Source organism: Brassica oleracea, chromosome C2 (genome assembly GCF_000695525.1).
Source record: "Brassica oleracea var. oleracea cultivar TO1000 chromosome C2, BOL, whole genome shotgun sequence".
Taxonomy (NCBI): Eukaryota; Viridiplantae; Streptophyta; class Magnoliopsida; order Brassicales; family Brassicaceae; genus Brassica; species Brassica oleracea.
This window is the reverse complement of record NC_027749.1, coordinates 2227122-2250990: the sequence shown is the minus strand read 5'-3', so window position 1 is coordinate 2250990 and position 23869 is coordinate 2227122. Positions and strand designations below refer to the sequence as shown.

The window sequence follows — 23869 nt, the reverse complement described above, 5'->3', positions numbered from 1 at the left end:
CCACTGAAGATACCTGCCATATGAAAGCACCTATTCTTTTTTTTTTTGGTCGTCAGAAAGCTCTGTTTGTAAAGTGGCTCGAACAGATTGAAGTTTACGCTGCTGTTTGGCAGTAGGAGTAGTCTTATCCTTAATTAAGTTGATAAACCATAGGCCCATGGGCTCATTTTAAAAAAAATAAGGCCCATGGTCAATGTTTGATGGTTTATAAAAGATTTAAAAGTCAAACCACCGGTTAACGAGCGCCACGTGTCAATATCTGTCTTCTGTGATAATATCTTTCTACTTTCTATAATTACCATGAATCGTTCGCCGGAATATGCTCTCGAAACGTCGATCAAACACGTGAATCTCTCCCCATCTGCTTCTTCTTCTCTCTCCTCGTGATTCTTTCATGGAAGTTTCAGGCTAGACGAGAGCATCCCGAGCAGAACTAACTTTTGAAAATTTCGTGGAAGAAGAAGCTATGGGATATCTGGATTTGGCGTTGTCGTGTTCCAACCCGACGCAGACCGTTGAAACTCCGGCGAGCGGCGGAGGTCTCAGGTCAAATTCAATCTCATAACTGCCTCTTGATAATCATTTAGCTATGTGTTGGATTTGATTAATTTGATTCTGTTTTGATCATTTGAATTCTTATCGAGGATCTTCGATCGATCTTGTGTGTTTTGTATGTTAACGTGATTCGGTTTCAGCCAGAACGGAAAATTCAGCTATGGATACGCGAGCTCCGCGGGGAAGAGATCGTCTATGGAAGACTTTTTCGAGACGAGGATCGACGGTATCGATGGACAAATCGTTGGTTTATTTGGAGTTTTTGATGGTATGTATATGTTTCCTCTCTCAAGAAAGCTTAGCTTATGAATCTTTGATGGTTCACTTGTGCCATGACCTTAAGATTGGTTGGTAGCTTGTAGTCAGGGCCGGCCCCTCAGATTTAGGGGGTTATAGGCCATTTATTAAAAATGTCAACTAATTTTTTTTATATAAATTTGGAAACCTATATCTATGTAGTTTTCTTCAAATGCGGCATAATAAGGTCAGATGTTTCATTAGGTTTCATTAGACTTTGCCCAGGATCGGCCCTTGTAGCTTAATTTTGGGATGACGGTATACTTGTTGTTTTGACAGGCCATGGTGGAGCTAGAGCAGCTGAGTATGTGAAGCGTCATCTTTTCAGTAATCTAATCACTCATCCAAAGTTTATCTCTGACACCAAGTCAGCTATAAGTACACTCTCTCAAGAACCTGAACAAACTTTTTTTTTTAACACAATGTATTTATCCATGCTGCGGTCTAATTGGCGTTAATGTTTTTTTTTTTCCAGCTGATGCTTATAACCATACAGACTCTGAACTTCTTAAGTCAGAGAATAGTCACAATAGAGACGCTGGTTCGACTGCCTCTACAGCTATACTTATTGGTGATCGTTTGATTGTTGCCAATGTTGGTGATTCAAGAGCTGTTATCAGCAGAGGCGGAGATGGTAGTTAGTTTGCTTACTAGATCTATTATGATTTGTCGTTTGGAAATTTAAGGAGCCAATATCTAATATCATGGAGTATCCATTCAGATGAATTTTTTTTCATGAATATGTTCCTTCATGTAACATGATTTTGTGTGTGTACAGCCATTGCTGTGTCAAGGGACCATAAACCTGACCAAAGTGATGAGCGTGAAAGGATTGAGAATGCTGGTGGGTTTGTGATGTGGGCAGGTATGTAACAGTTGTTGCTTCATGCTTTTTCTCAATAGATAGTTCTAAATTTATGTGTGTGTTTGGTGTTGCTTTCGTTAATTGAATAGGAACTTGGAGGGTTGGAGGTATACTTGCAGTTTCTCGTGCGTTTGGTGATCGTCTTCTGAAGCAATACGTTGTTGCCGATCCAGAGATCCAGGTTATTTTCACTTGAATCATAGCCATATTGCATATGATCTTCGTGTCCTCTGAATTTCCCAAACCCTTTTTTTCGTTGAAAAAACAGGAGGAGAAGATTGATGATTCTCTCGAGTTTCTGATCCTAGCAAGTGATGGGCTATGGGATGTTTTTTCTAATGAGGTCTGTCACGTTTGAAATTGCTTCTTTTTCTTTACCTCTATAGTTGTTATAATCTTCACATTCTTGCAGGAAGCAGTTGCGATGGTTAAGGAAGTTGAGGATCCAGAGGAGTCAGCGAAGAAACTTGTGGGAGAAGCAATAAAGAGAGGAAGTGCAGACAACATCACATGTGTCATCGTTCGTTTCTTGGAGACAGCTTCATCAAGCCACGTCAGCTCCTCGTCATCCAATGAAGCCAATCTAATGCCGCCGCCAGTTGGAGACCTCAAGATCTCATCCAGTGAAAGTAAGCAAGATCAGATCGACTCAGAGGACATCATCAGAGTGAATAAACCAGATAATGCACACTTCTGAGTTTCCGATAAGGTACATAGCGTTCTCTCACAGATCCTTGATTGTGGTTGGATTTAGGATTTACATATATGTATTTAATATGAAATGTATGTTTATGATTACATCTATACATTTGGATTTAACTCTTCATTTAGATTTGTGTTTGTAATTTGTAACTTAAATCTTGCTAATTATATTTAAATATTGGTCTTCAAAAATAGAATATTCTTAAACAGGTTTAAATTCAGGTAGTAACGTACGCTAACATGCTGGAGACAGTAATAGAATCTATCAGACACACTACATAAATATATTAAAAGATAGATAAGTCGGAGGTTGTCCTAAAACAATCCAGATTTCTTCTTCTTACCAGCTAATCTTCATCTTGACCTCTCTGTTCCTTCATCTTCCTCTCCAAACTCTGAACCAAGTCTTCAAGGCACCCGTCAACATCTATTATTTGATTTTTGGCTATCAGTTTCTCTGCGACATCAGCTGGAGCGATATTTGTAACCTTAAGCAAAGACTCAACTTCACCAAAGAGAGGATGAGAATCAACATCCAAGTAGTTCTTTGCAAGAACCTTGAACGCCTCGAAGCTACAATAAGACAACTCAATATGCATATCCATTCTTCCTCTCCTGATCAAAGCCGGGTCTAGTTTCTCCATATGATTCGTCGTGAATATGATAATCCTCTCTTGACCACAAGCCGACCATATACCATCTATGAAATTCAAAAGCCCCGAGAGCGTGACTCTGCTCTCGCTCTGTTCCTTTTCACTATCTTTCTTGCTGCTCAAGTCATCACCGTCTCTGTTCTTTCTTTCTCCCGTTGTTAGGTCTAAAGAGCAATCAATGTCTTCGATCACGATAATCGACTTGCTAGATGTCGCGGTGAGAAGCCTCCTCAACTCCGAGTTGTTTTTAATAGCCGTGAGTTGGAGATCATAGATGTTATAGTTCAAATGGTTTGCTATAGCTGCGATCATCGTGGTTTTACCGGTCCCTGGTGGTCCGTACAATAGGTAACCCCTCTTCCAAGCTTTCCCAATCTTCTTGTAATACTCTTTCCCGTTTCTGAACGCCTCGAGATCGCTGAGAACATCTTCTTTCTTCCAAGGATCCATAGCTAATGTCTGGAAACTCGCCGGGTGCTCAAAATCAATGCGTCTCCACAAGCCGCTAGTATCCCATCCGAAACTAGGGTTGTTCGTGTACAGCTTCGTCTGCTTGGTCCTGGCCTAGATTGATATCCCTTCTTCCACCACGTACTTAATGTAAGATCCGGTTACTATCTCCAACCCACGTCTATGGAAAGTGAGCTTCTGTGTTCTGTCTCCATCGTGATCAGTACCAGTCGTCACAAGCTCCCACCAGACGTGTACTCCTTGGTATACATCTCTGACTTTAGCCTCGTCACGTTTCAATACAAGACCTTTGCTCTCTTTGACCTGAATCGCCCTGAGCTTATGGGACTTATCGATTGCTTTGGCGCCAAGGTAAGTGTCGATGGCGGCGAAAGCGTGGTTGAAACGGTACTCTTCGTACTCTGGGAAGCTGATGACAACGTAAGGAGAGAAGAAGTTGATGATGTGGTCGGAGAATCTTTGGACAAAAGAGACTTGTTGGAGTTTAGACAAAAGGAACTCTTTGATTGCGATCTTGAGGTGATCAGGGAACATCTGCTGAAAAGTTGCCCAGAGGAAGAACAGACTTGCCATGCTCGAACCAAATGTCCCCATCGCACCTCCCATCATCATCGTCAAGACACAAGTTAAATCTCTTTTCTTGGGTTTGGATTGGACTTGTTTGAGTTTGGTGTGTAGATAGCTCCGTGTTACGGTCTTATATATAGACGATACGCGGAAAGCAATGCGAGTGAAGTCCACTCGAGTCAACGTGGTCGTTTCTAACAAAAACAAAATATCAAGATAAATAATTGAAGCCTTTGCTTCTTTGGTAAGGTTTTATGCTGCCTTTACCCAACACAATTTTTTTTTTTTTTTTTGAAAAATACCCAACAAACATTGATTTCTGAATTGTTTTATTACATAAGGTTTCATTTTACATTTTTATAAAAACAATTTAGATTTGATGTGTTAATTAGAGAAACTTATAACATATGGAAGAAGACAAGACTAGATAAAATCTTAGATTAACTTAGGTTATGAATGTGAACCAATTAGCGGGACGGTATTGCGATAGTGAGTGAGGTAGTCAACCCTTGCCACCCCCATTCACCCACATTATGAATCTCACGTGATGTTTATCCGTTTTACGTCAAGAAACAGTTCTATGTCGATGTAAAAGCAAAAAAAGAGGAAAAATTATCTTCGGCCCATTAGAAATAAAGCCCAAATAATTTAGTATGGATCTCGCGTAGGCGCGCGACTCTCGTAAGTTAAGGGTCTACGTGGAGGCTTGTTAAGAGGCGACGTGTCCGCGCTATTGGCCGTTACTCCTCCCTCCTCCGTCTCCGTCTCCGTTGACATCAGACTCTCTTCTCCCTCTCTCTCTCTCTCTCTCTCTCCTACTCCGAATCCAAAAAATGAGGACGATCGTTTCGCGTTTGATCCGATTCAAATCATCGATTCCCCAGACACGGTGAGTGGCTCTTCCCCGTAATTAGCACCTGAATCGATCGAGTAAATGCATGCGCATTTAGGTTTGGTGATTGTGTTAATTCATTCTTGCTTCGTCGTTGGAATTGAGATTAGGTTCGTTTACAGTGGCGGCGGGAGGTATCTCTCTACAGACTCTAACAAAATCGATGAGCCGTTTAATGTGGAGGAAGCAGAGACTGTACATGTGCCTCCACCTCCTACTGAGAAGGTAACATAGTGTGATTAATCTGCAATATGGTGTTCATTCATGATCTTGGAACTTTACGCTTTTCGATTCTTGTTAGTTGCTTGTCCTTGGTGGAAATGGATTTGTGGGATCACATGTATGTAAAGAAGCGTTAGACCGCGGCTTATCTGTCTCTAGCCTTAGCAGGTATTCTCTTATTGACTTTGATTGCAGGACGTTAAAATTTTCACCATGTCTGAGAATAGATCAATTTTGTTGCTCAAAGTTGAAGCTTCTAGTTTAACATTGACAGGAGGACCGACACGTGTTGACTAGTCTGTACCACTTCTGTGGGGCTAGGATACACCTGTATAATTCAAAAAAAAAAAAAAGCTTCCAGTTTAGCTAATCTATGTCAGGTGTTGATTTAAGGGTTTGTGATTAACCATATGTGTATGGGTTGTTATATAGATCAGGTAAGTCTTCTTTACAAGAGTCATGGGCTAGTAGAGTAACATGGCATCAAGGTATTATTGTTAACTCCTCTACATTTTTTATGAACTTGCTAGATTATTTCCTTTATCTTCATTTTCCTCTTATATTTTAAACCTTTTTTTTTTCAGGAAACCTTCTGTCATCTGATTCATTGAAAGATGCTCTTGATGGAGTGACTTCTGTGGTATGTTTTTTTTTCTCCTTTTTCAGGAATAATGTAGCTTATTTAGCAGCGCTGTGTGTTTCCAACTGTACATTTTTATAAATTTATTTGGAATGAATTATTGCAGATCTCTTGTGTTGGTGGTTTTGGTTCAAACTCGTATATGTATAAGATTAACGGGACTGCAAACATCAACGCAATTAGAGCTGCCTCAGAGAAAGGTATGCATATTTTATTATTTGCATTATAGAGAGCTGTATAAATACTTTCATAGGCCAATTTTTTTGATAACCATGTGATATTCCTAAGATACACACTGAGTGCCCATAGGGCATTCAATACTTAGTTGCTCTTCGAGCTTATTGTAGGGATTAGTGGAGCGGGGAAACACAAGTTATGTGAATTAGTCTGCTACAACTTTGAACACCATGGCATCTTGGAAAATACATATGCAGCGCATATATTGGATGAACAATAGTTTACCAGCGTTCTAATTGGGTACACTTTGTTGAGCAGGTGTGAAAAGATTTGTCTATATATCTGCTGCTGATTTCGGACTAGCCAACTACTTGTTGAGCGGATACTATGAGGGAAAGGTATACAACAGCTTTGCATAGCCTTTTTGGTTAGTGTACATTTTCTTTAAAACATATCTTTTGATCCTTACAGCGAGCTGCTGAGACCGAGCTGCTCACAAGATTTGCTTATGGAGGTAAGCTTACATGTCATAATTACGAAACTCTCTCCGACTCCTAACCATTTTTTTGTTAATGTTGTGCAGGGATAGTCTTGCGGCCTGGTTTTATATATGGAACTCGCAACGTTGGGAGCATGAAGATCCCATTGGGAGTCTTTGTTTCACCCATGGAGATGGTAAGATAGTTCCTTCTTTACAGCAATACCTCTCAAAAGTCGGCCTTCTTTATTCGTCATGCTTGTGGCTTTTTTTTTTGTAGGTTCTTCAACAAGCAAAACCGCTGAACCAGCTCCCGTTAGTCGGACCTTTGTTCACACCTCCGGTGAATGTTGAATCGGTTGCGAAAGTCGCCGTCAGAGCAGCTACGGATCCAGTCTTCCCTCCTGGGATTGTAGATGTTCATGGAATACAACGTTACAGCCAACAGAAATCGAGATAAGCTAGCTTGATTATGCTCTCTTTTCGTTTATGTAGAGTTTGGCTGCTTAACTCTGATAAAAATGTTTTCTTGTTTCTCTCGCCATAAACTTCCCACAAATAAATAAAGAAGACAAAGCTTTTTATTGATACTGTACATCTCTAAGAGAGCAAGCTACTTTGTATAGCTCTCCAAAACTTTTCCCTACACATTTTTTTATACACAGAAAGCACATACTACCAAACTCTGAAATCTCTCAATGCAGATACTGTTTTAGACACTCTTTTAGTTTCTGCAACGTTACAGGTTTCGAAATAAAAGAGTCCATACCATTTGCATAACATTCTTCTGAGCTCTCTGATAATGTATTTGCCGTCATCTGCAAAAAATTCCACAACCCATTTTACTCTTCAAGTTATTCGAATGTATATATTAGAGCTCTGTGTACATTGTGATTTGAACATGTACTAACCGCGATTATAGGCAGCCGGTTTGTGGAACGCACACTCATTTGCTTATTCTCTAATACCTTGATGTCTACTCCAGCTTCTACTGCAGCATCCCAGTTCCCAGATTCTTCGTACGAACGGATCAGTCTTGTAGCTTTTAAACCATCCAGTACAGGCATGCACACATCCTGTGAACCCAAGTTGATTCATAAGCCTTTTCAGATCAAGTGAGTTTTAAAAGGACAAGTCTTTTGGATCTTAGAGAATAGTCTTACCATGAGTACCAAATCGTAGCTAGAGCTGTTGATAGCAGTTATAGCTTCAACTCCATTATTAGCAATATCAAAGGTATAGCCTAATTGTTTCATCATCGACTTTGCAACCATGATGTTGATTTTATTATCTTCCACAAGCAGAATCTTTGGCTGCTTTGATGTCTCTTTGACCTCTGCCTCGGTTTGTACGTCTTCCCTAGGAGATGAAACTGTAAACTCTGACTCCATTTCTGAGCTAGCCTGTGAGCTGCTACAAGATTCGCTTTCCTTAGAGGGACATCTACCATTCCCATTCTCATATTGATGAGCTGTTTCAGGACGGTGAGTTTCGAGTCTTGGTTCATCCTTGTAACCACCGTTTTCAACCTGAACAGCCTCGCTTTGTCCAGTGTTATCAGAAGGGTCAGCGACAAAGCCATTCATGAGCTTAACGGGACTAGGGAGCATAGCTTTATGAGGTAAGAAGTTATTGCCTATGACCGGTCCGCCATTAGAGTATATAGATCCTAGAAGCGGTTTAAACTGGAAATATCCTTCGGTTGAGTCGTCTGGTTCGGGTTGATGATCCACCATATCAGAGAACTCGTCTTGATCATCCGAATGGTCATTCGATGCTGCAACTTTGTAGGGTAATATGAAGGTGAACGTTGAACCTAAGTTGACTTGGCTCGTCACTGTAAGTTGACCTCCCATTAGCTCTACCAGCTGTTTACAAATGGCGAGACCGAGACCAGTTCCACCGTATTTTCGTGCATGATCAGCGCTTGCTTGCATGTACTTCTTGAACAAACAAGGAAGAGCATTTTCTGCACAGTAAAACATGGATCGGATTAATAGCTAGCTTAGCTGGAGTTTTATCTTTAGTGGCTTACCTGGGATTCCAATTCCAGTGTCATAAACATCGCAGCGAATCCAAACCGAAGTCTCAGTCTCAGTCAAACCGTTCTGTTCTTCAGCGTCTGTGTTTAACTCCAAACCACTTGCAAAGGATGGTTCTGGTATCACTTTGAGTTTGATCCCAACCTTTCCTTGATGTGTAAACTTGATAGCATTGCTGATCAAGTTGGTGAGAATCTGACGAATCCTTAAAACATCTCCAATTACCTGAACATGAAAAAAAGAAGTTAGATTACAACGACTTTACCACATTAATTATCTCTTTGTGTACTAACCAAGATAGGGACTTCATCTGCAATGTTCCCTTCTAATGTCAGTTCTTTCTTCAGAGATGCAGCAGCTGTCTGAAGCACATGCTTCACCACTTCTCTTGGTCTAAACTTTGTAGCTTCTAATTTCATCACACCTAAAGCAACACAAAATGTCATCAAGATTCTTGAAAAAATGGACCACACTTTGAAAACATTTTTTTTTTTTAATACCAGGAGGTTCGGGTTGAAGGCCGTAATCCCCCAGTCCCGAAACCGTTGTAATATTAGTTTCGTTCCAAGAGTCACTCGAAATTGAAAAACATTACCTGATTCAACCTTGGAGAGATCAAGAATGTCATTAATCAACTGAAGCACCAAATCACCAGAAGAGATCATGACATTCAACAACTGTCTCTGCTCTTTATCCAGCTTTGTAGTAGAAAGTATCTCAGCCATCCCCACTACTCCTGACAGTGGTGATCTTATCTCATGAGACATTGTCGCCAGCATCTGCTTAGCTCTCATCGTCTCCTCTGTGATGTGAATAGTCTTGGTTAGTTCTGACTCCATTGCCTTTCTGACCGCGTTGTCTTCTCTAAGTTTAGCCATTTTTTCTCTCTTCCTCACCTGATCAGTTACCTCCATTCCCATGTAGTTGATACCGATTTTCTCGCGAGCTTTGTTGTAAACAGGCTCAACGTATATCAAAAAAGTCTTCGAACCAAACAAGTCTGTCTCGAATGTGATCTCTCTCTTTGAAGCTTTTCCTTTTTCAAGAACCTCTCTCTTGAAATCTTCGGACTCTTTAACTCCACCTCCATGGAATATCTCAACGTCTGTTTTCCCCAATATGTCCTGAACATTAACATGATCAGTAAACGAGAAGACAAAACAAGAACATAACTTACTTTGTCTCTTACATGTTCTCGTAGTGTAGGAAACTTGTTGTAGATGAACAAGTAGCGTAGATCTTTATCCTGAAACCCCCCAAAAAAAAGAGCAGGAATCAGAGAAACATTAATTAATTATTGATTTATTTTATATATAATTACACTTATATAAAATATTTTAGTTTTCATGTTTAATTTATCAAAATTAGACATACAAAACAAAAAAAAAGAAGACAAATTTGTGAATTTGAACTAACATTATTGCCTATGTAGACTAATTTATATCGACTAAAACTAATTTTAGCCGATTTATAACAGTTCAAACTGATTTGAATAGTATAAATCAGTTTCTTTTTTTAAATGGTTTCGATTAAGACTGAGTTGCTTTTTATACCGATTTTTAGAACCATGATCCAGAATCAACAAATCTTGTTGTTGTGAATAAACGTGAATCAAACATTTTACTTACCTGATGACCCATAACAATAGGAGCATTCTGAAGTATAAAATGCAAGAACCCTTCAGCTCTTTTAAGATTCTGAGTCAACTCTTCGACCGGTGCCGAGTGACTCTCCATAGTCTTCAAACTCTCGTTAAGCTTCTCAATCAACCTCCTCTCTCTCTCGGTACTCGCTTCAAGCATCTTCTCCAAGCTCAGCGCCTTCTGTTTCCAATACGCAACCGTGTCAAACTCCTCATCGATCTCAATCCTCTTCCTACCGACCAACTTGTCCCTCTTCTTCTCCTTAAACCTGCGGAACAGATCGCTGCTCTCATCCAAAACCGGAACGTTCTCGGGCTCCTCGGTCTCGAAGTTGTGCTCCTCTATGATCTTAAGCTCCTTGGCCTCGGCTTCTTCTCTTTGCTTGGTCAAAATCTTGAGCTCTTCTCGCAACAGCCTAACCGCGTGGTCCTGCATATACTCCCATTGCTTCACGAGGTTGGTTAGCTGAGAGGAGCCTTGGTCCGTTGTGTTCAGGAGGTCAGGTAAACGTTTTAGATCCGCCATGGTGCGTTTCTCGGCGATGTCGACTTCTTTTAACGTGTCGGAATCTCCTGCGGGTTTCTCGACGTTGAACTGGTTGTCTGGTTCGGTTCCTCCCACGTCTTCAGGCCACATGGAAGATAAGACTTCCACGTCCATCTCTTCCATCTGTTGATCAGTCTCCATCTCGCAGACCATTTAATGAGAGTTTCTCTTCATATAGCAACAAAACACTCTAGTGTAACCAGAATCTTGATCTGAACAAGAAACCTGTATCCATCACATTTCAGACACACAGACAGAAGAAGTCAGAACAATCTATCTCCTGTCTGAAAAAGGACTAAAGTGTGTGGACCAATAGGGATTGAAAGAATAGCGGGAAATTTTTAAATTACTGTTGATAAAAGGTGAGATTTGGGAAAGATGAATTTTTTTGGCAATCCCCAAGAAAAAAAATCTAGATCAGTTTCTTTTTTCAGATTGAAGATCATAGATTCACTATTATTACATGAAAATATCAGCTAATTGAAAAAAAAAAAATCTGAGAATCAAATTTAAAGAAAGGATGAGACTTTATGAGCAATGATCTAGAAAACAGTCCGGAGAAAAAAAAAACTTAATTTGATTATATATATACATATAAGAATGGAGTCAATGGCGGAAACAGAATGATATGAAGAAAAAAACAATAATTGTGATTGAAATGAAGAAGCAGAGGAAATCACCAGGCAAGATAAAGGAGCAGTGGAATGAATAGGATCAGAAGTTTTTACCTTATGCTGGAAAATGAAGAGAGGAGGAAGATGAATGAGTGGATCTGAAGAGAGTCGGCGTCGTCTTTGAGTAGAGTAAATAAAACTTCAGATTAGCATTGGGAAGAGAGAGAGAGAGAGAGAGAGAGAGGTGCATGTGAATTGTGAAAGATAGGAGCAAAAAAAAAACAAACAAATGCTATTTTACGGAGATGATAGAGAGGAGCATGTGCTTCTTGCTCAAGAGACAGAGAGGTCAATGTATATTATATTCTTACTCGACTATTCTAATGGCGAAACTCTCTCTCTCTCTCTCTCTTTCTCTTCTCTCTCTCGTTACTCTGTGCACGTTGGTTTACTTTCTGAGGACCGAATCAGAGTATAGAGAATTCGACACGTTTCGATCCCGTCTCACAATTTCCACATCTCTCTCTTCTTTCTAAAAGTTCTCTGTTTTTTTACGAGGGAGCGCGTTGGCGTCACGCTCCGATGACCCCACCTTTTTGAAAGAGAGGAACAAGAACTTGCGCGGCAATAACTAACGATCATTAACCGGTTTGGATTCATAATTTGGCCGATTCTTTGATAAACCGAACCAGTGGAGTAACCGGTTTTATATAAATGAGACTAGTCTCTACGATTGTAGATTGGTTTTTCAACTAGACGGCCAAGAGGCAACTAATCAATTCGGTTATAAGGTCTTCTAAACAAAGCAACTCGATTTGTTTTTTTTTTTTTTTTGTTCGTTCACCATGCAACCATATGGTGTAGTATATATATTAGTAATTATGGTGGAACTAACACGAACTAGGTTACATTTACATTTACATGTGCATGGCAATGATGTACTCTTTATAACTATATATAAGTAGAGTATAACAAAGTGTCGGTTTAAACCTGCTGAAATCTGGTAAAATTTGTTTTCTTGTGACCTTGTTTTTTCACTGTTTTTCCTGGGTAACAAGCGTTGTATAATGGCTGCTATCTAGCTATGTATAACAATTGTCTCAATATGATATTTACATTTAGCAAAAAAAAAAAAAAGTATGTGTACTGTGTGACGCTTTTCAGAAATATATCGGATGATTATAATAACTCACTTTAGAATAACAATAACGAGGTCCGTGATATGGTTCGAAGACTCCAAACTTTTGTACTGTTGGTCGTGAAATTCAAAGGATAATGATCATTTCTTTTTTTCCCCGTAGCTATCAATACACAGCAAATGAATGAATGATTTACTTCTTTTTTACCTCTTCTCTGAAATAATTAAATTTATAATGCATGTGGTTCTATATAGTCTATATGGAATGTCAATGTTTGACGAACGTACACAAATATTTGAATTGGTTCAGGGCATTCATGTTTTATGCATATCAAAGGTAGCACATGTACCATAATGCAACGAACATACTACAATATTTTTGTATTAAACTGAAACTATATTCTTTCGGTTTCAGTTGGGAAGTATGTGCAAGTGCGGATGAGTTAGAAATATATAGCAGAAAGGAAATGACACACTGAGTTTGTTAACTGTGTTTGTTTCCAATATCTCCGGGACCACGTCCAGATTTTATTGATCACTAGAACAAGAATGCAAATACATCATTATTTGCTAACGTATACATCAGGCACAAACTTCCTGACACGCTTTTTTCTAGATAGATATATATGAAGATTAGGAATCAAGCACGCATGCATAGATCCCATCCGGCCGCACCAGAGTTCACTGTCTTCACACAGCTGCAATCTTTCCAGACCTCCTCAATGAAACCATCTTTGCTAAACTCCCCCTGAGTCAAGGCTTCAACCTTCCACCTCTCGGAAGGTACATCACCATGTACTTCACCAAGTACGTCACCGAGTACTTCACCAAGTACGTCACTGAGTACGTCAACACCAGACGCACACCACAAATACCAACGAGCACGTCACACCAACGCACAGCTTGGTCACCACACCTCAACGGACACACCAAAACGCTTGATCACCCAAGCACACACAAAGCTCACAAGAGCTATATACAAAGCGCCAACTCCACCACACAAAGCGCCAACTCCAATGCCACCAAACTAAGTCCACATCAGACTCCATCGGACACTATGTCAGACCGTAGGTCAACACTCAACACTTAATGAAAACTCTCTCTCTCTTTTTACTCTGGGTGTTATCCTTCTCATAAGGGCAAGTCCCTTCTTATATATAAACCGTAGACTTGCTCTCCAAGTTCATTAAATACACCTTAATGAACTTCCATTCCCATATAAGAAAACTTTTTATTCTTCTCCAAGTAACACTTCTTCTCCAATCAAAGCCTCTTTGTTTAATGGAAAACGTCATTTGTCTTCAACAAGATATTCTCTTTCATTTTCTAATCTCCACTTACACACGGAATCACATTAGACAATTTCCTTGTAAGAACTTCTCCACTCGACATCCTGCCGTACGTCTTGACATACCTTCTGATGTACATCACGAACTACATCAGAACCTACCTCTCTCAAAATATCATCTATCGTATGATCACTAATTTGAATCTTGTGAAAAGAGAAACCATAAAGACGGACGACACTATGTATTAAAATGAATAAAACCCCAAATTATCACCAATTAAATGAAGCGGACAACAACTGTAATGGCACAGAATTAGTTGTCGAAAACCAATCCCATTTCTATAATACAAATTATAAAAGGCATCAGCTAGTGTACTTGAGGGAAAAAAATAGTTGTCAAAAAAAAATTAGTTATCAGAATTATTAGGCTAAAGGGACTTTTTATTTTTGTTAAAAAAGGGACTTTTTATTTTTGTTAAAAAAGGGACTTTTTATTTTTAAATAAGAAAGACAACAGCTAAGCCATTTTTATGTTATGTAGTCCCACGATCTGGACGGCGCCCGGAGGCTCTTGTCCTGTTCCCGTGGTTGCTAAGTTGCTAGTTGCTACTAGTATGTAAATATGTGATTAGCCGTCGCACAAAAAATAAAATAAATAAACATGTGATTAGCCCACATGTGCCATGTCATCCTCATAGTTGCTACGTGGAACTGTCAGCGACCAACACGTGGTGTTTATCTTTTCAAACATGTTTCTTCAGTTTGTGTTTTTGTTTTGCTCTCGGGCCAAAAATGGACGGTGCTTGAGGATTAGGGATAATGTTATTCTCACGAGTTCGAAGAAGGACGAGAATGTGGAGATATTAGTTGGATGGGAACACGAATCCTTAAATTGCGGATTTGATAATTAGTTTAATTTAACTCTCGATTAGAGCAGGACCATCCTTTTCATCTTTCTTCTTAATAATTACTTTTTATACCATGTATATTTTATGTGTGTGCAAAGCTGCATTTTAATATAAAGGAATTTGCACCCTCTAACCATAAAAAAACACAAACTCACTATCTAACCAAAAACATTTTTTCTCTCCTAATTTTTTTCTATCTCTCTCTAACCTTTTACTAAAAAATCAATTACTCTTTTTTTGGTTATTTGGCAAATAAGCCTTTAATATAACGGAGGACTCGCACTATAAATACTGATGTGTCTAATTTTACATAATATTATAGCTTGTTAGACTTAATCCATCTAAATTTAACATGGTTGCATGTTTTAAGAAGTTTTAGTTTATAACTAAAATAGAAAATAAGATATATCTTTTGAATGTTATGAAATACTTGTTGGTTTCAATCGTTGGGGCGGGCATACATAACTTCTCGTTGTCAAATACTTCATGCGTTCCTTAAAATTACATATTCTAGAGAAAAATTTTGTTTCAAAAAAAATCCATCTTTTATATTTTTGATGCATATTTTATTAACTAATTGCAAACTTCAAAAAACTTAATTGCACTAGTTAAATTTTTATTGGTTTAAAATTATGAAAAAAAAGATAAACACAAAAACTATGCAAATTTAATGTGTTTTATTATGATATGTGAAAAATATAGAATATGTAACTTTAAGAAACAGAGAGAGTATGTTTTAATTTCCAAAACAAAATTAAGATGGATGATAATAAATCTAGGCAGCATACAATGACAAATTTAAATCAAGGTGTATGCTAGGTTTCTATCATTAACAATACCATAAATTTCGAATTTCAATAGCTTCGTGTTTACACTAGGATTAGTATTATTATCTAAATCCAAATATATATATGACTATCATTTCATACTTTTGGTTCCATTATTAAAGAATATATTAAAATAAAATTCGATAATTTATCACGTGTAGGGCCTCTGTCAGAGTCCTTTACATTTTTCTGACAACGAACTTTTGGTGTCTTAAATCATAGTTTTAATAATAAACCAATCAGGAGGATAGATCTAAAGAAAATCTGCTATACAGTGTTTTGTATCAAAAGTATAAACTCTTCTGTATATACGTACCTGAAAATTTATCTGATAGTCCGGCCACAATCTAGAGAGGCATCCAATTTATGTTTGCTTGTGTCGTTAATTCGATATTTCTATTTGTAACTAATATATATATATAATAAGTTTAGTGAGAAAATATCATTAAAACATACAAAAGGATAAAACTATTGCAATTTCATTAAGTAAGAATCCTTTTATGTAAGTACATTTTATATTAATTCTGAAATAACATTTACAAATTCATTTTAACACATTCAATCGAAATCAAAGATAAATAAACTCAACATGATCAAATCATGTCATGCGCATTCGATATAATTTAAATGTTTACTGGGGCCAGAGCAACAGAAAGATAATTCAAAGTTTTTGCATGGAAGGTTTTCAGAAAGATAATTCAAAAGTGGGTAACACATCTCCGGGATTCCTCACCATCACCGTAATTTCATATGGACTAGTAACATTACTTTTCATTTTTCTATTTACAGTTACATCAACTTGGATCTTTAAAATGAAGAACTATCTTGATGGTGTACCAATAAAACAAACGTCTATATATTATTAGGTTCGACAGTAGATACATTATCATGCCTCTAATTGAAATGGATCTATTGTTGATAACTTGTAGTTTAATCTTTTAACCCTTTCTACATCCGTTTTTGACTTTCAAGTTTAAGAGGCGTACACCAAAGAACACACAAAATCTTTCTTTATATTTTTATGAAAATCTCCAATAACCGGATATGGGGGTGTCAATGTTTCGGCCATCGACAATTATGAGGCTAAAATATAAAAGTTAGTAGTAATAATAATCTAATTCGAGTTACAGAAAAGAAACATCCAAGAGCTACAGATTCAACCGAATCACGTCACTGTGAACCGTGATTCCAACTTTTTAACCAATCGATTACAGGGACCAGATTCATAAATTATTAAACTTTAGATTTGGTGGGTTGAGCCAAGCCCATGCAATAGTGCAACGCTTGGGCGACTCACGAAGGCCCAGATAGCAAGCTACCTCAACGGACCTTCACCCTAAAAAAATAGAGTTAATATCGTGTGGCCCGATGGACCACATATCAGATATTAAACTGATAAGAACAGATACTACACTTGATCTTAGCCAAAAGGCCGAGAAAGGTATGAGTTGCTCAGTCTTCTCGCCTCCTCTTTTATACTACCTCTCGTGCCTCCCATTCTTCTTTTCTCAGCGATGTGGGACTTTCAAATAGTAAGACAAAACGCAACACTTCACGATATTACTGGGCTTCAATATTCAGGCCCAAGACCCAAACACCGTCTCCTTCTACGACCCGCCACTGTCAGTAACTGACTGATTTAGATTCTCTCTGACGTTATCCACTTCGCTTAGCTCCAAGGTACAGCGAAGCCCATCAATGGCGGATCGGTAGCCTCCGCTCTCCTCGAAGATGAATCGAATTTCACCTCTCTTGACTCCTCTACTACCTTCCTCCTGCTCCGTCCCGGCGCGACGGCGCTACCCCGGCAGAGCGAATCGCTACTCCAAACGCCTCAACCTCAAGCCACTCACCTCTCGCATCGTGCTCCTCACACGTCGTCGCCAGCTCGATCAGATAGTGGAGGAGGTGGAAGCGGCTAAGAAACGGTATGGGAGGCTGAACACGATCGTGATGAACTCCGTTTTGGAAGCTTGCGTTCACTGCGGAGACGTCGATTTGGCTTTACGGTTGTTCAATGAGATGGCGGAGCCTGGTGGATGCGGCGTTGATTCCATCACTTACGCCACTATCTTGAAGGTGAGTGAGTTTTTGCTTCTTCGTCGTTTCAACTAACTTTTTGAAATTTTGATTTGGAGCATTTGGTAAAGGGATTGGGAAAGGCTAGGAGGATTGATGAAGCGTTTCAAATGATGGAGTCTATAGAGAAAGGAACTGCTGCTGGGAGTCCCAAGCTGTCATCGTCTCTTGTCTATGGTCTGCTTGACTCGCTGATCAATGCCGGTAAGATTCTTCAAGTTTCTCATGCTTAATGTTTACGTAATCTTGGAGTGTGGAACTGTTCCTGGCCTGAGGCTGATGCAAAAAGTCTTTGGTCTTGCTCTAGTGCAGGAGATTTACGGCGTGCCAATGGTCTACTTGCACGATATGGAACTTTGCTCTTAGAGCAGGGCGGCCCGTCAGTTCTCATCTATAACTTGTTGATGAAGGTACTTGATAAGAGTTGACTTAAGAGAATGTTAAGTCTTGGCCTTTTTAGAAAGTTTGTTGGGTTCTTGAGGTGCAATCCTTAGGTTCTGGGCTTAGCTTCTATTTGGTACAAGTTGAGAATCGTTATCATATCAATATACAGCGTATTTCTACTATTAATACTCTATCAGTACTTGGTAACACATAGTTGCATTTTGGCTGAGGGAAACATCTTCATGGTTTATGTTTTCTTGTTTTTTTTTTTGCCATTGTCAATAGGAAAGGCAGTTTTTTTATATAGTTGTTGTGTTTCCAGGGGTATATCAACTCAGGATCTCCACAAGCAGCAGTGGTTTTGCTGGATGAAATGTTACGCCTTGGATTGGAGCCTGATAGGCCCACCTACAATACTTTGATCAATGCGTGCATCAAATGTGGCGATTTGGATGCGGCTATGAAGTTTCTAAAGGAAATGAAGGTCACATGTGTGTACTTAAAAGGCCAGTTTTATACTCCAAGTGTTACTCAGAGTAGTACTGGGGTAGTGCTTGGCTCATTTTAATTATGATGTCTTGTTTTTCTACAAAATTTCAGGAGAAAGCAGAGGAATACTACGATGATTCTCGTTATCCAGATGTTATAACGTACACCACTTTAGTAAAGGTGAGTAAAGCAACCTGTGGATCTCTTTACACATCTAATCTTAATGCTATATGCTTAACATTATGGCTTCCTACTTCTTAGGGATTTGGAGATGCAAAGGATCTGATATCACTGCAAGAAATATATCTGGAAATGAAATTGTGTGATAGCTTGTTCATTGACCGAACTGCGTTTACAGCAGTCGTTGATGCTCTTCTAAAGTGTGGTTCAACAAACGGTATTACTTACTATGAGTTGCTGTTACATTGTATTGCTCTCTGAATCTGGTATTTAGATAAGTTTGGAGTCCTTATGATCCCCCCCTATTGTATCTGTTCACAGGGGCCCTTTGTGTCTTTGGTGAAATACTGAAGAGAAGCGGAGATGATGTAGACTTGAGACCGAAGCCGCACTTGTACATGTCTATGATGCGTGCGTTTGCTGTCCAAGGAGATTACGGCATGGTTAGAAACCTGTATCTTCGCCTATGGCCAGATTCTTCCGGAAGAATCTCCAAGGCTGTCCAACAAGAAGCTGATAATCTGCTGATGGAAGCAGCTCTCAATGCTGGTCAGGTATAAACGTACTGGTCCTTCTAGTGAATTGAAAATTGCTTCATCCGTTATGTGATGTCTAAGATTTTCTTATAATATGTACTTGTCTGGTGATTTTTTTTGTTCCTATAATTTTCCAGCTCGATGAGGCCCTCGGGATTCTTACAAGTATTGTTAAAAGGTGGAAGGCAATACCTTGGACGACTAGTGGAGGCATGGTATGATGTGAAGAGTTGCTTTCAGGCGCTATATATTTGTTTTGGTAGACAAATGTTATCTCTGATCTGATGAATTGTGTTCAACCGCAGGCTGCTGTTCGCCTAGAAGCACTATTGGGGTTTTCCAAGTCTATATTACGTCCACATATACTCAGTAAGGTAAAGATGTATATATGCAAATGATCTCGGAATGTGATGTTTGTGTGGTTTGATGTGATATGGGTATTTAACAATAATCTATTGACTCAGGTGATACCGGGCGAACCAATAGAAAGTATTATGATTCCATTTGAAGCCACTCGGCCACTGCTAGGCACACTGCAGCTGAAGAATGTGGTCATGCGGTTTTACAAGGAGCAAGTTGTACCAATTGTAGACGACTGGGGAAGCTGCATAGGCCTTTTGCATCGAGAGGATTGCAACAATGTAAGTTTTAAGACAAACAAAATCTTATTCCGCTTGAGCACTTGTTGACATAAAAAAGAAAGAAAGATGAATTGATATATTATGTGCATTTAACTACTTTCTTGTAGCTTGATGCGTCATTGGTATCAATGATGAGAAGCCCGCCTCCATGTGTCAGTACAACGACATCGATTGGTCGCGTGGTAGATCTAGTTTTGGAAAAGAAACATAAGATGGTTATAGTTATTCATTGTTGTGGGAACGGTTACAGCTCAAAGGCAGTAGGAGCTTTTACAAGAGCACAGTTGCATCGGTTGTTTGAACCAGAGCAAAAGCTGCTCTGGTGGATGTAAGTTAAGTAATAGATAATATCCCGTTTTGTATGAGTTAATTTCTTATAATTTGTTAGATTTTCTTGTCACGTTTTTGCATATAGAAAAAGAGCAGAGATGCGAAGCATTGATATGTTCACAGGCAAAACCATACGAGTCATTTGTCCAATAAAACAGGAAAAACGATGAAAGCACTGACATAGGAAAGCTAACAAGACGCAGTGTTTGTCTGTAATGTATCACTTAGAAGCAGCTGTTTCATAGTCAATAACGGTTTGAAAGGCTCCAGCAAGAGCCAAGACCTTGTTCTTCCGTGAGCTCTCTTGCATCTTACTTGCTATTACATCGTTGTAGGCTGTTGGAGATTCCTTCTTCCCTTGCACCACTCCCTTCTTTGTTTCTGTTGTTTCTTCTTTAACTTCTGCTTCTTCTTCTTCCTTAGTTTCTTCGATATCCGCAGCTTCTTTCATATCTTGAGTAACAACTGTCTTCTTATTCTCCTCCTCATCATCAACCTTCTTTTCAACTTCTTCCTTGTCTTCACTGTTGTTCTCTGGTACTTTATGCTCCTCTGTTTTATCCTCGTTGATCAGCTCTTCTTTTTCCTCTTCTGTGGAGGCATCCATTGGATGGATCTCCTTCTCTTCCACATATTCATAGTGAAAGTGTATAATACTTGATCGATTACATTGATCACATAGGTGAGATTATATACAACGTATCCGTAACCGTATATACTTATCTATAGAGGAATATACTTATTCTCTAACAGTTGGATATTATCATATCCTAACTAACACTCCCCCTCAGTGGAAGCGGAGCTTGTCGAACGCTGAGACTGGAGCGAAAATCAGTGAACAACTGTGAAGGGAGGCCCTTGGTAAATATGCGTACTGAAGATGTGTAGGAACATGAAGGACGCGGACATGTCCCATAGAGACTCTCTCTCGTACAAAATGCAGATCGATCTCAATATGCTTTGTTCTCTGGTGCTGAACAGGATTAGACGAGAGATACACGGCTGAGATATTATCACAGTAGACAAGGGTAGCTTTCTTAAGGGGGCATCCGAGTTCCAGAAGTAGGTTGCGAATCCAGATCGTTTCTGCGACTGCATTGGCAACGCCGCGATACTCCGCCTCTGCACTAGAGCGGGAAACCGTGTCTTGACGTTTGGACGACCAGGAGATCAGACTTTCGCCAAGAAACACGCAGTCCCCGGAGGTGGAACGTCTAGTAGATGGACAACCGGCCCAATCAGCATTGGAATATGCGACAAGGTCAGTAATGGATGACTTGTTGAGTTGAAGACCGTGGGAGATGGTGCCCTTGAGGTACCGCAGAATGCGTTTCAGTGCTGCGAGATGTGCTTCACGTGGGTCGTGCATGAACAGACAGACTTGTTGAACGGCGAAGGCTATTTCGGGTCGTGTGAGTGTCAGATACTGTAACGCACCCGCTAAACTGCGATAGTGGGAAGGGTCAGAAACTGGGTTACCTTCGTCAGCAGCAAGTTTAGGTTTGGTATCAACGGGAGTGTTGCAAGGGTTGCAGTTGGTCATTGACGCACGGTGTAGCATGTCCGTAATGTAATTTTGTTGACTCAGGAACATCCCTTTGTCATTATACGTAACACCAATTCCCAAAAAGTGATGAAGCTGTCCAAGATCGGTGATGTCAAATGCAGCAGAGAGGCCTGAGAGTATCCGACTGAGCAGTGCCGGTGTAGATGCTGTAAGGATGATGTCGTCGACATAAAGTAGCAAATACGCAGTGTCAGAACCTTTGTTGATGATGAACAGGGAGGAATCACACCTGCTTTGGACAAATCCGATCTGTTTAGCGACTGTGGCAAATTTTGTGTACCATGTTCGCGGAGCCTGCTTGAGCCCATAGAGTGATCGTTTGAGCAAGCAGACGTGGTTAGGTTTGGACTTGTCGACGAACCCTGGTGGCTGGTGCATGTAGACCGTTTCTGCAAGGTCGCCATGGAGGAAGGCGTTCTTGACGTCAAGCTGACGGAGAGGCCAATTACGAGCTAGGGCCACGTGTAGAACTGATCGAATGGATGCAGGTTTGACCACCGGACTGAATGTATCCAGGCAGTCGATTCCCGGTCGCTGCGATTTCCCATTACCAACCAAGCGTGCCTTGTGGCGTTTATGTGTTCCATCTGCATTAAACTTATGCCGAAAAAGCCACATAGAACGTATTATGTTAACATTTGAGGGTCGAGGTACTAGAACCCACGTACCGCGTTTAATATGGGCATCATATTCCTCGTGCATTGCTCCATTCCAGTAACGGTCCTTTGCAGCCTGTACATGGGACAAGGGAAGAGGGGAAACCGTTTCGGTATGAAGGCAAAGAGGAATCCGAGGTTTAGAGATCCCGGTTTTGCTCCGAGTGACCATAGAGTGGGTGTTCAGTGTGGGTTGTGGAGCTGGCGGACAAGGTGGAGCTTGTGGGCAAGGTGGAGCCGCCAGTGGAACCGTAATGGGTGTTAAAGAAGGGACAGCTGGAGGAGGAGAGAAGGGTAGACTTTTATGAAAGGGAAGAGTTGAGAAAGGGAACACATCCTCCACAAAGGTGACATGGCGCGAGATGACTATCTTTCGAGTAGACAGCACCAAGCACCTGTAGCCTCGATGATTCAATGGGTATCCCAAGAATACGCACGCCATGGATCGCGGTGCCAACTTGTGAGGTGATGTGGAGGCTGTGTTAGGATAGCACAAAGAACCAAAGACACGAAGGTGAGAGTAAGACACAGGGCGATTAAATAAGCGAGTGAAAGGTATATTGTTTTGAATAGCAGAAGAAGGAAGAAGGTTAAGCGTGTAGGCAGCCGTGTGAAGAGCCTCAACCCAAAAAGACATCGGCATGCTTGCTTGAATAAGAAGTGTGCGCACAAGATTGTTTATGGTACGAAGCATGCGTTCTGCCCGTCCGTTTTGTTGAGACGTGTGAGGGCAAGAGAAGCGAATGTTCGTACCGGTGGATGCCAAGTGATCAAGAAAGGCTCGGCTTGTGTATTCACCACCATTATCGCACTGGAGCGCTTTGATTGAGCAATTAAATTGAGTGCGCACATAGGCTGAGAAGTGTAAAAATTTGGCAAAGGTTTCATTTTTTCTGTGTAAAGGATAGACCCAAATATAGTGAGTATAATGATCCAAAAACAAAAGATAATATTTAAAGCCAGAGATACTAGACACAGGAGATGTCCAAATATCAGAATGAATAATTTGAAATGGTGCGGAAACAATTGTAGAAGAAGAAATAAATGGGAGACGAGTGTGTTTACCCACTTTGCACGCATGACACATAGTTGTCAAGTCGGCATTATTATTAGAAAAACCCAAAGAAAATAAAGAACGATTGATAGAGCTACCCGGGTGACCTAAACGCTGATGCCAAGGAGGGACACCTGCGGTGAGAGCAAGATCAACTTGTGAGGTGATTGATGGTGTCACCGAGTAGAGAGGACCTGGACTGTCACATCGGAGCAGAGTTGTCTTGTTGAAAAGATCCTTAACAGAAAAACCAATAGGGTCAAACTCAACAGAACAATTATTTTCAGTGGCAAATTGTCGTACTGAAATGAGGTTTTTGATAATAGATGGACAAACAAGCACATTTTTAAGGAGAAGATTTTTAGTAAGAGAGGGAAGAGTGGAGTGTCCCATTTTTGTAACAGGAGCAAGAGAACCGTCACCTACAA

At 40.0% G+C, this 23869-nt stretch overlaps 4 protein-coding genes and 1 pseudogene across 5 annotated transcripts; 3 read left to right on the top strand and 2 right to left on the bottom strand.

Moving 5' to 3' along the window:
* The first annotated feature begins 275 nt into the window (after nucleotides 1-275).
* LOC106327604 (probable protein phosphatase 2C 69) lies at nucleotides 276-2538 on the top strand. Its single transcript, XM_013765792.1, has 8 exons — nucleotides 276-546; nucleotides 696-823; nucleotides 1132-1230; nucleotides 1328-1486; nucleotides 1631-1717; nucleotides 1807-1898; nucleotides 1986-2060; nucleotides 2130-2538. The coding sequence occupies exons 1-8, from the start codon at nucleotides 467-469 to the stop codon at nucleotides 2412-2414; spliced, it is 1005 nt and encodes a 334-aa protein (XP_013621246.1). The 5' UTR covers nucleotides 276-466; the 3' UTR covers nucleotides 2415-2538.
* LOC106327603 lies at nucleotides 2512-4201 on the bottom strand (annotated as a pseudogene).
* Nucleotides 4202-4847: 646 nt separating this feature from the next.
* On the top strand, nucleotides 4848-7107 carry LOC106327249 (uncharacterized protein At1g32220, chloroplastic). Of its 2 annotated transcripts, none has more exons than XM_013765354.1 (10): nucleotides 4848-4999; nucleotides 5125-5227; nucleotides 5304-5392; nucleotides 5657-5712; nucleotides 5809-5864; nucleotides 5971-6064; nucleotides 6360-6439; nucleotides 6513-6555; nucleotides 6625-6716; nucleotides 6800-7107. In XM_013765354.1, exons 1-10 carry the CDS (start codon nucleotides 4944-4946, stop codon nucleotides 6977-6979), a joined length of 849 nt encoding a protein of 282 aa, XP_013620808.1. In that variant the 5' UTR covers nucleotides 4848-4943; the 3' UTR covers nucleotides 6980-7107. The 2 variants fall into 2 exon arrangements, with proteins under 2 accessions (XP_013620808.1, XP_013620807.1); XM_013765353.1 differs by having other exon boundaries at nucleotides 4849-4999; nucleotides 5113-5227.
* Nucleotides 7108-7200: 93 nt separating this feature from the next.
* LOC106327247 (histidine kinase 5-like) lies at nucleotides 7201-11759 on the bottom strand. Its single transcript, XM_013765351.1, has 9 exons — nucleotides 11479-11759; nucleotides 10190-10975; nucleotides 9751-9807; nucleotides 9157-9685; nucleotides 8855-8985; nucleotides 8555-8786; nucleotides 7683-8488; nucleotides 7431-7595; nucleotides 7201-7337 (listed from the first exon to the last, which is right to left on the bottom strand). The coding sequence occupies exons 2-9, from the start codon at nucleotides 10901-10903 to the stop codon at nucleotides 7215-7217; spliced, it is 2757 nt and encodes a 918-aa protein (XP_013620805.1). The 5' UTR covers nucleotides 10904-10975; nucleotides 11479-11759; the 3' UTR covers nucleotides 7201-7214.
* A 5411-nt stretch (nucleotides 11760-17170) lies between these two features.
* LOC106327248 (pentatricopeptide repeat-containing protein At5g10690) lies at nucleotides 17171-20272 on the top strand. Its single transcript, XM_013765352.1, has 11 exons — nucleotides 17171-17604; nucleotides 17676-17808; nucleotides 17917-18014; nucleotides 18311-18472; nucleotides 18589-18657; nucleotides 18739-18874; nucleotides 18979-19211; nucleotides 19331-19408; nucleotides 19499-19567; nucleotides 19658-19834; nucleotides 19942-20272. Exons 1-11 carry the CDS (start codon nucleotides 17257-17259, stop codon nucleotides 20164-20166), a joined length of 1728 nt encoding a protein of 575 aa, XP_013620806.1. The 5' UTR covers nucleotides 17171-17256; the 3' UTR covers nucleotides 20167-20272.
* Nucleotides 20273-23869: the final 3597 nt, after the last annotated feature.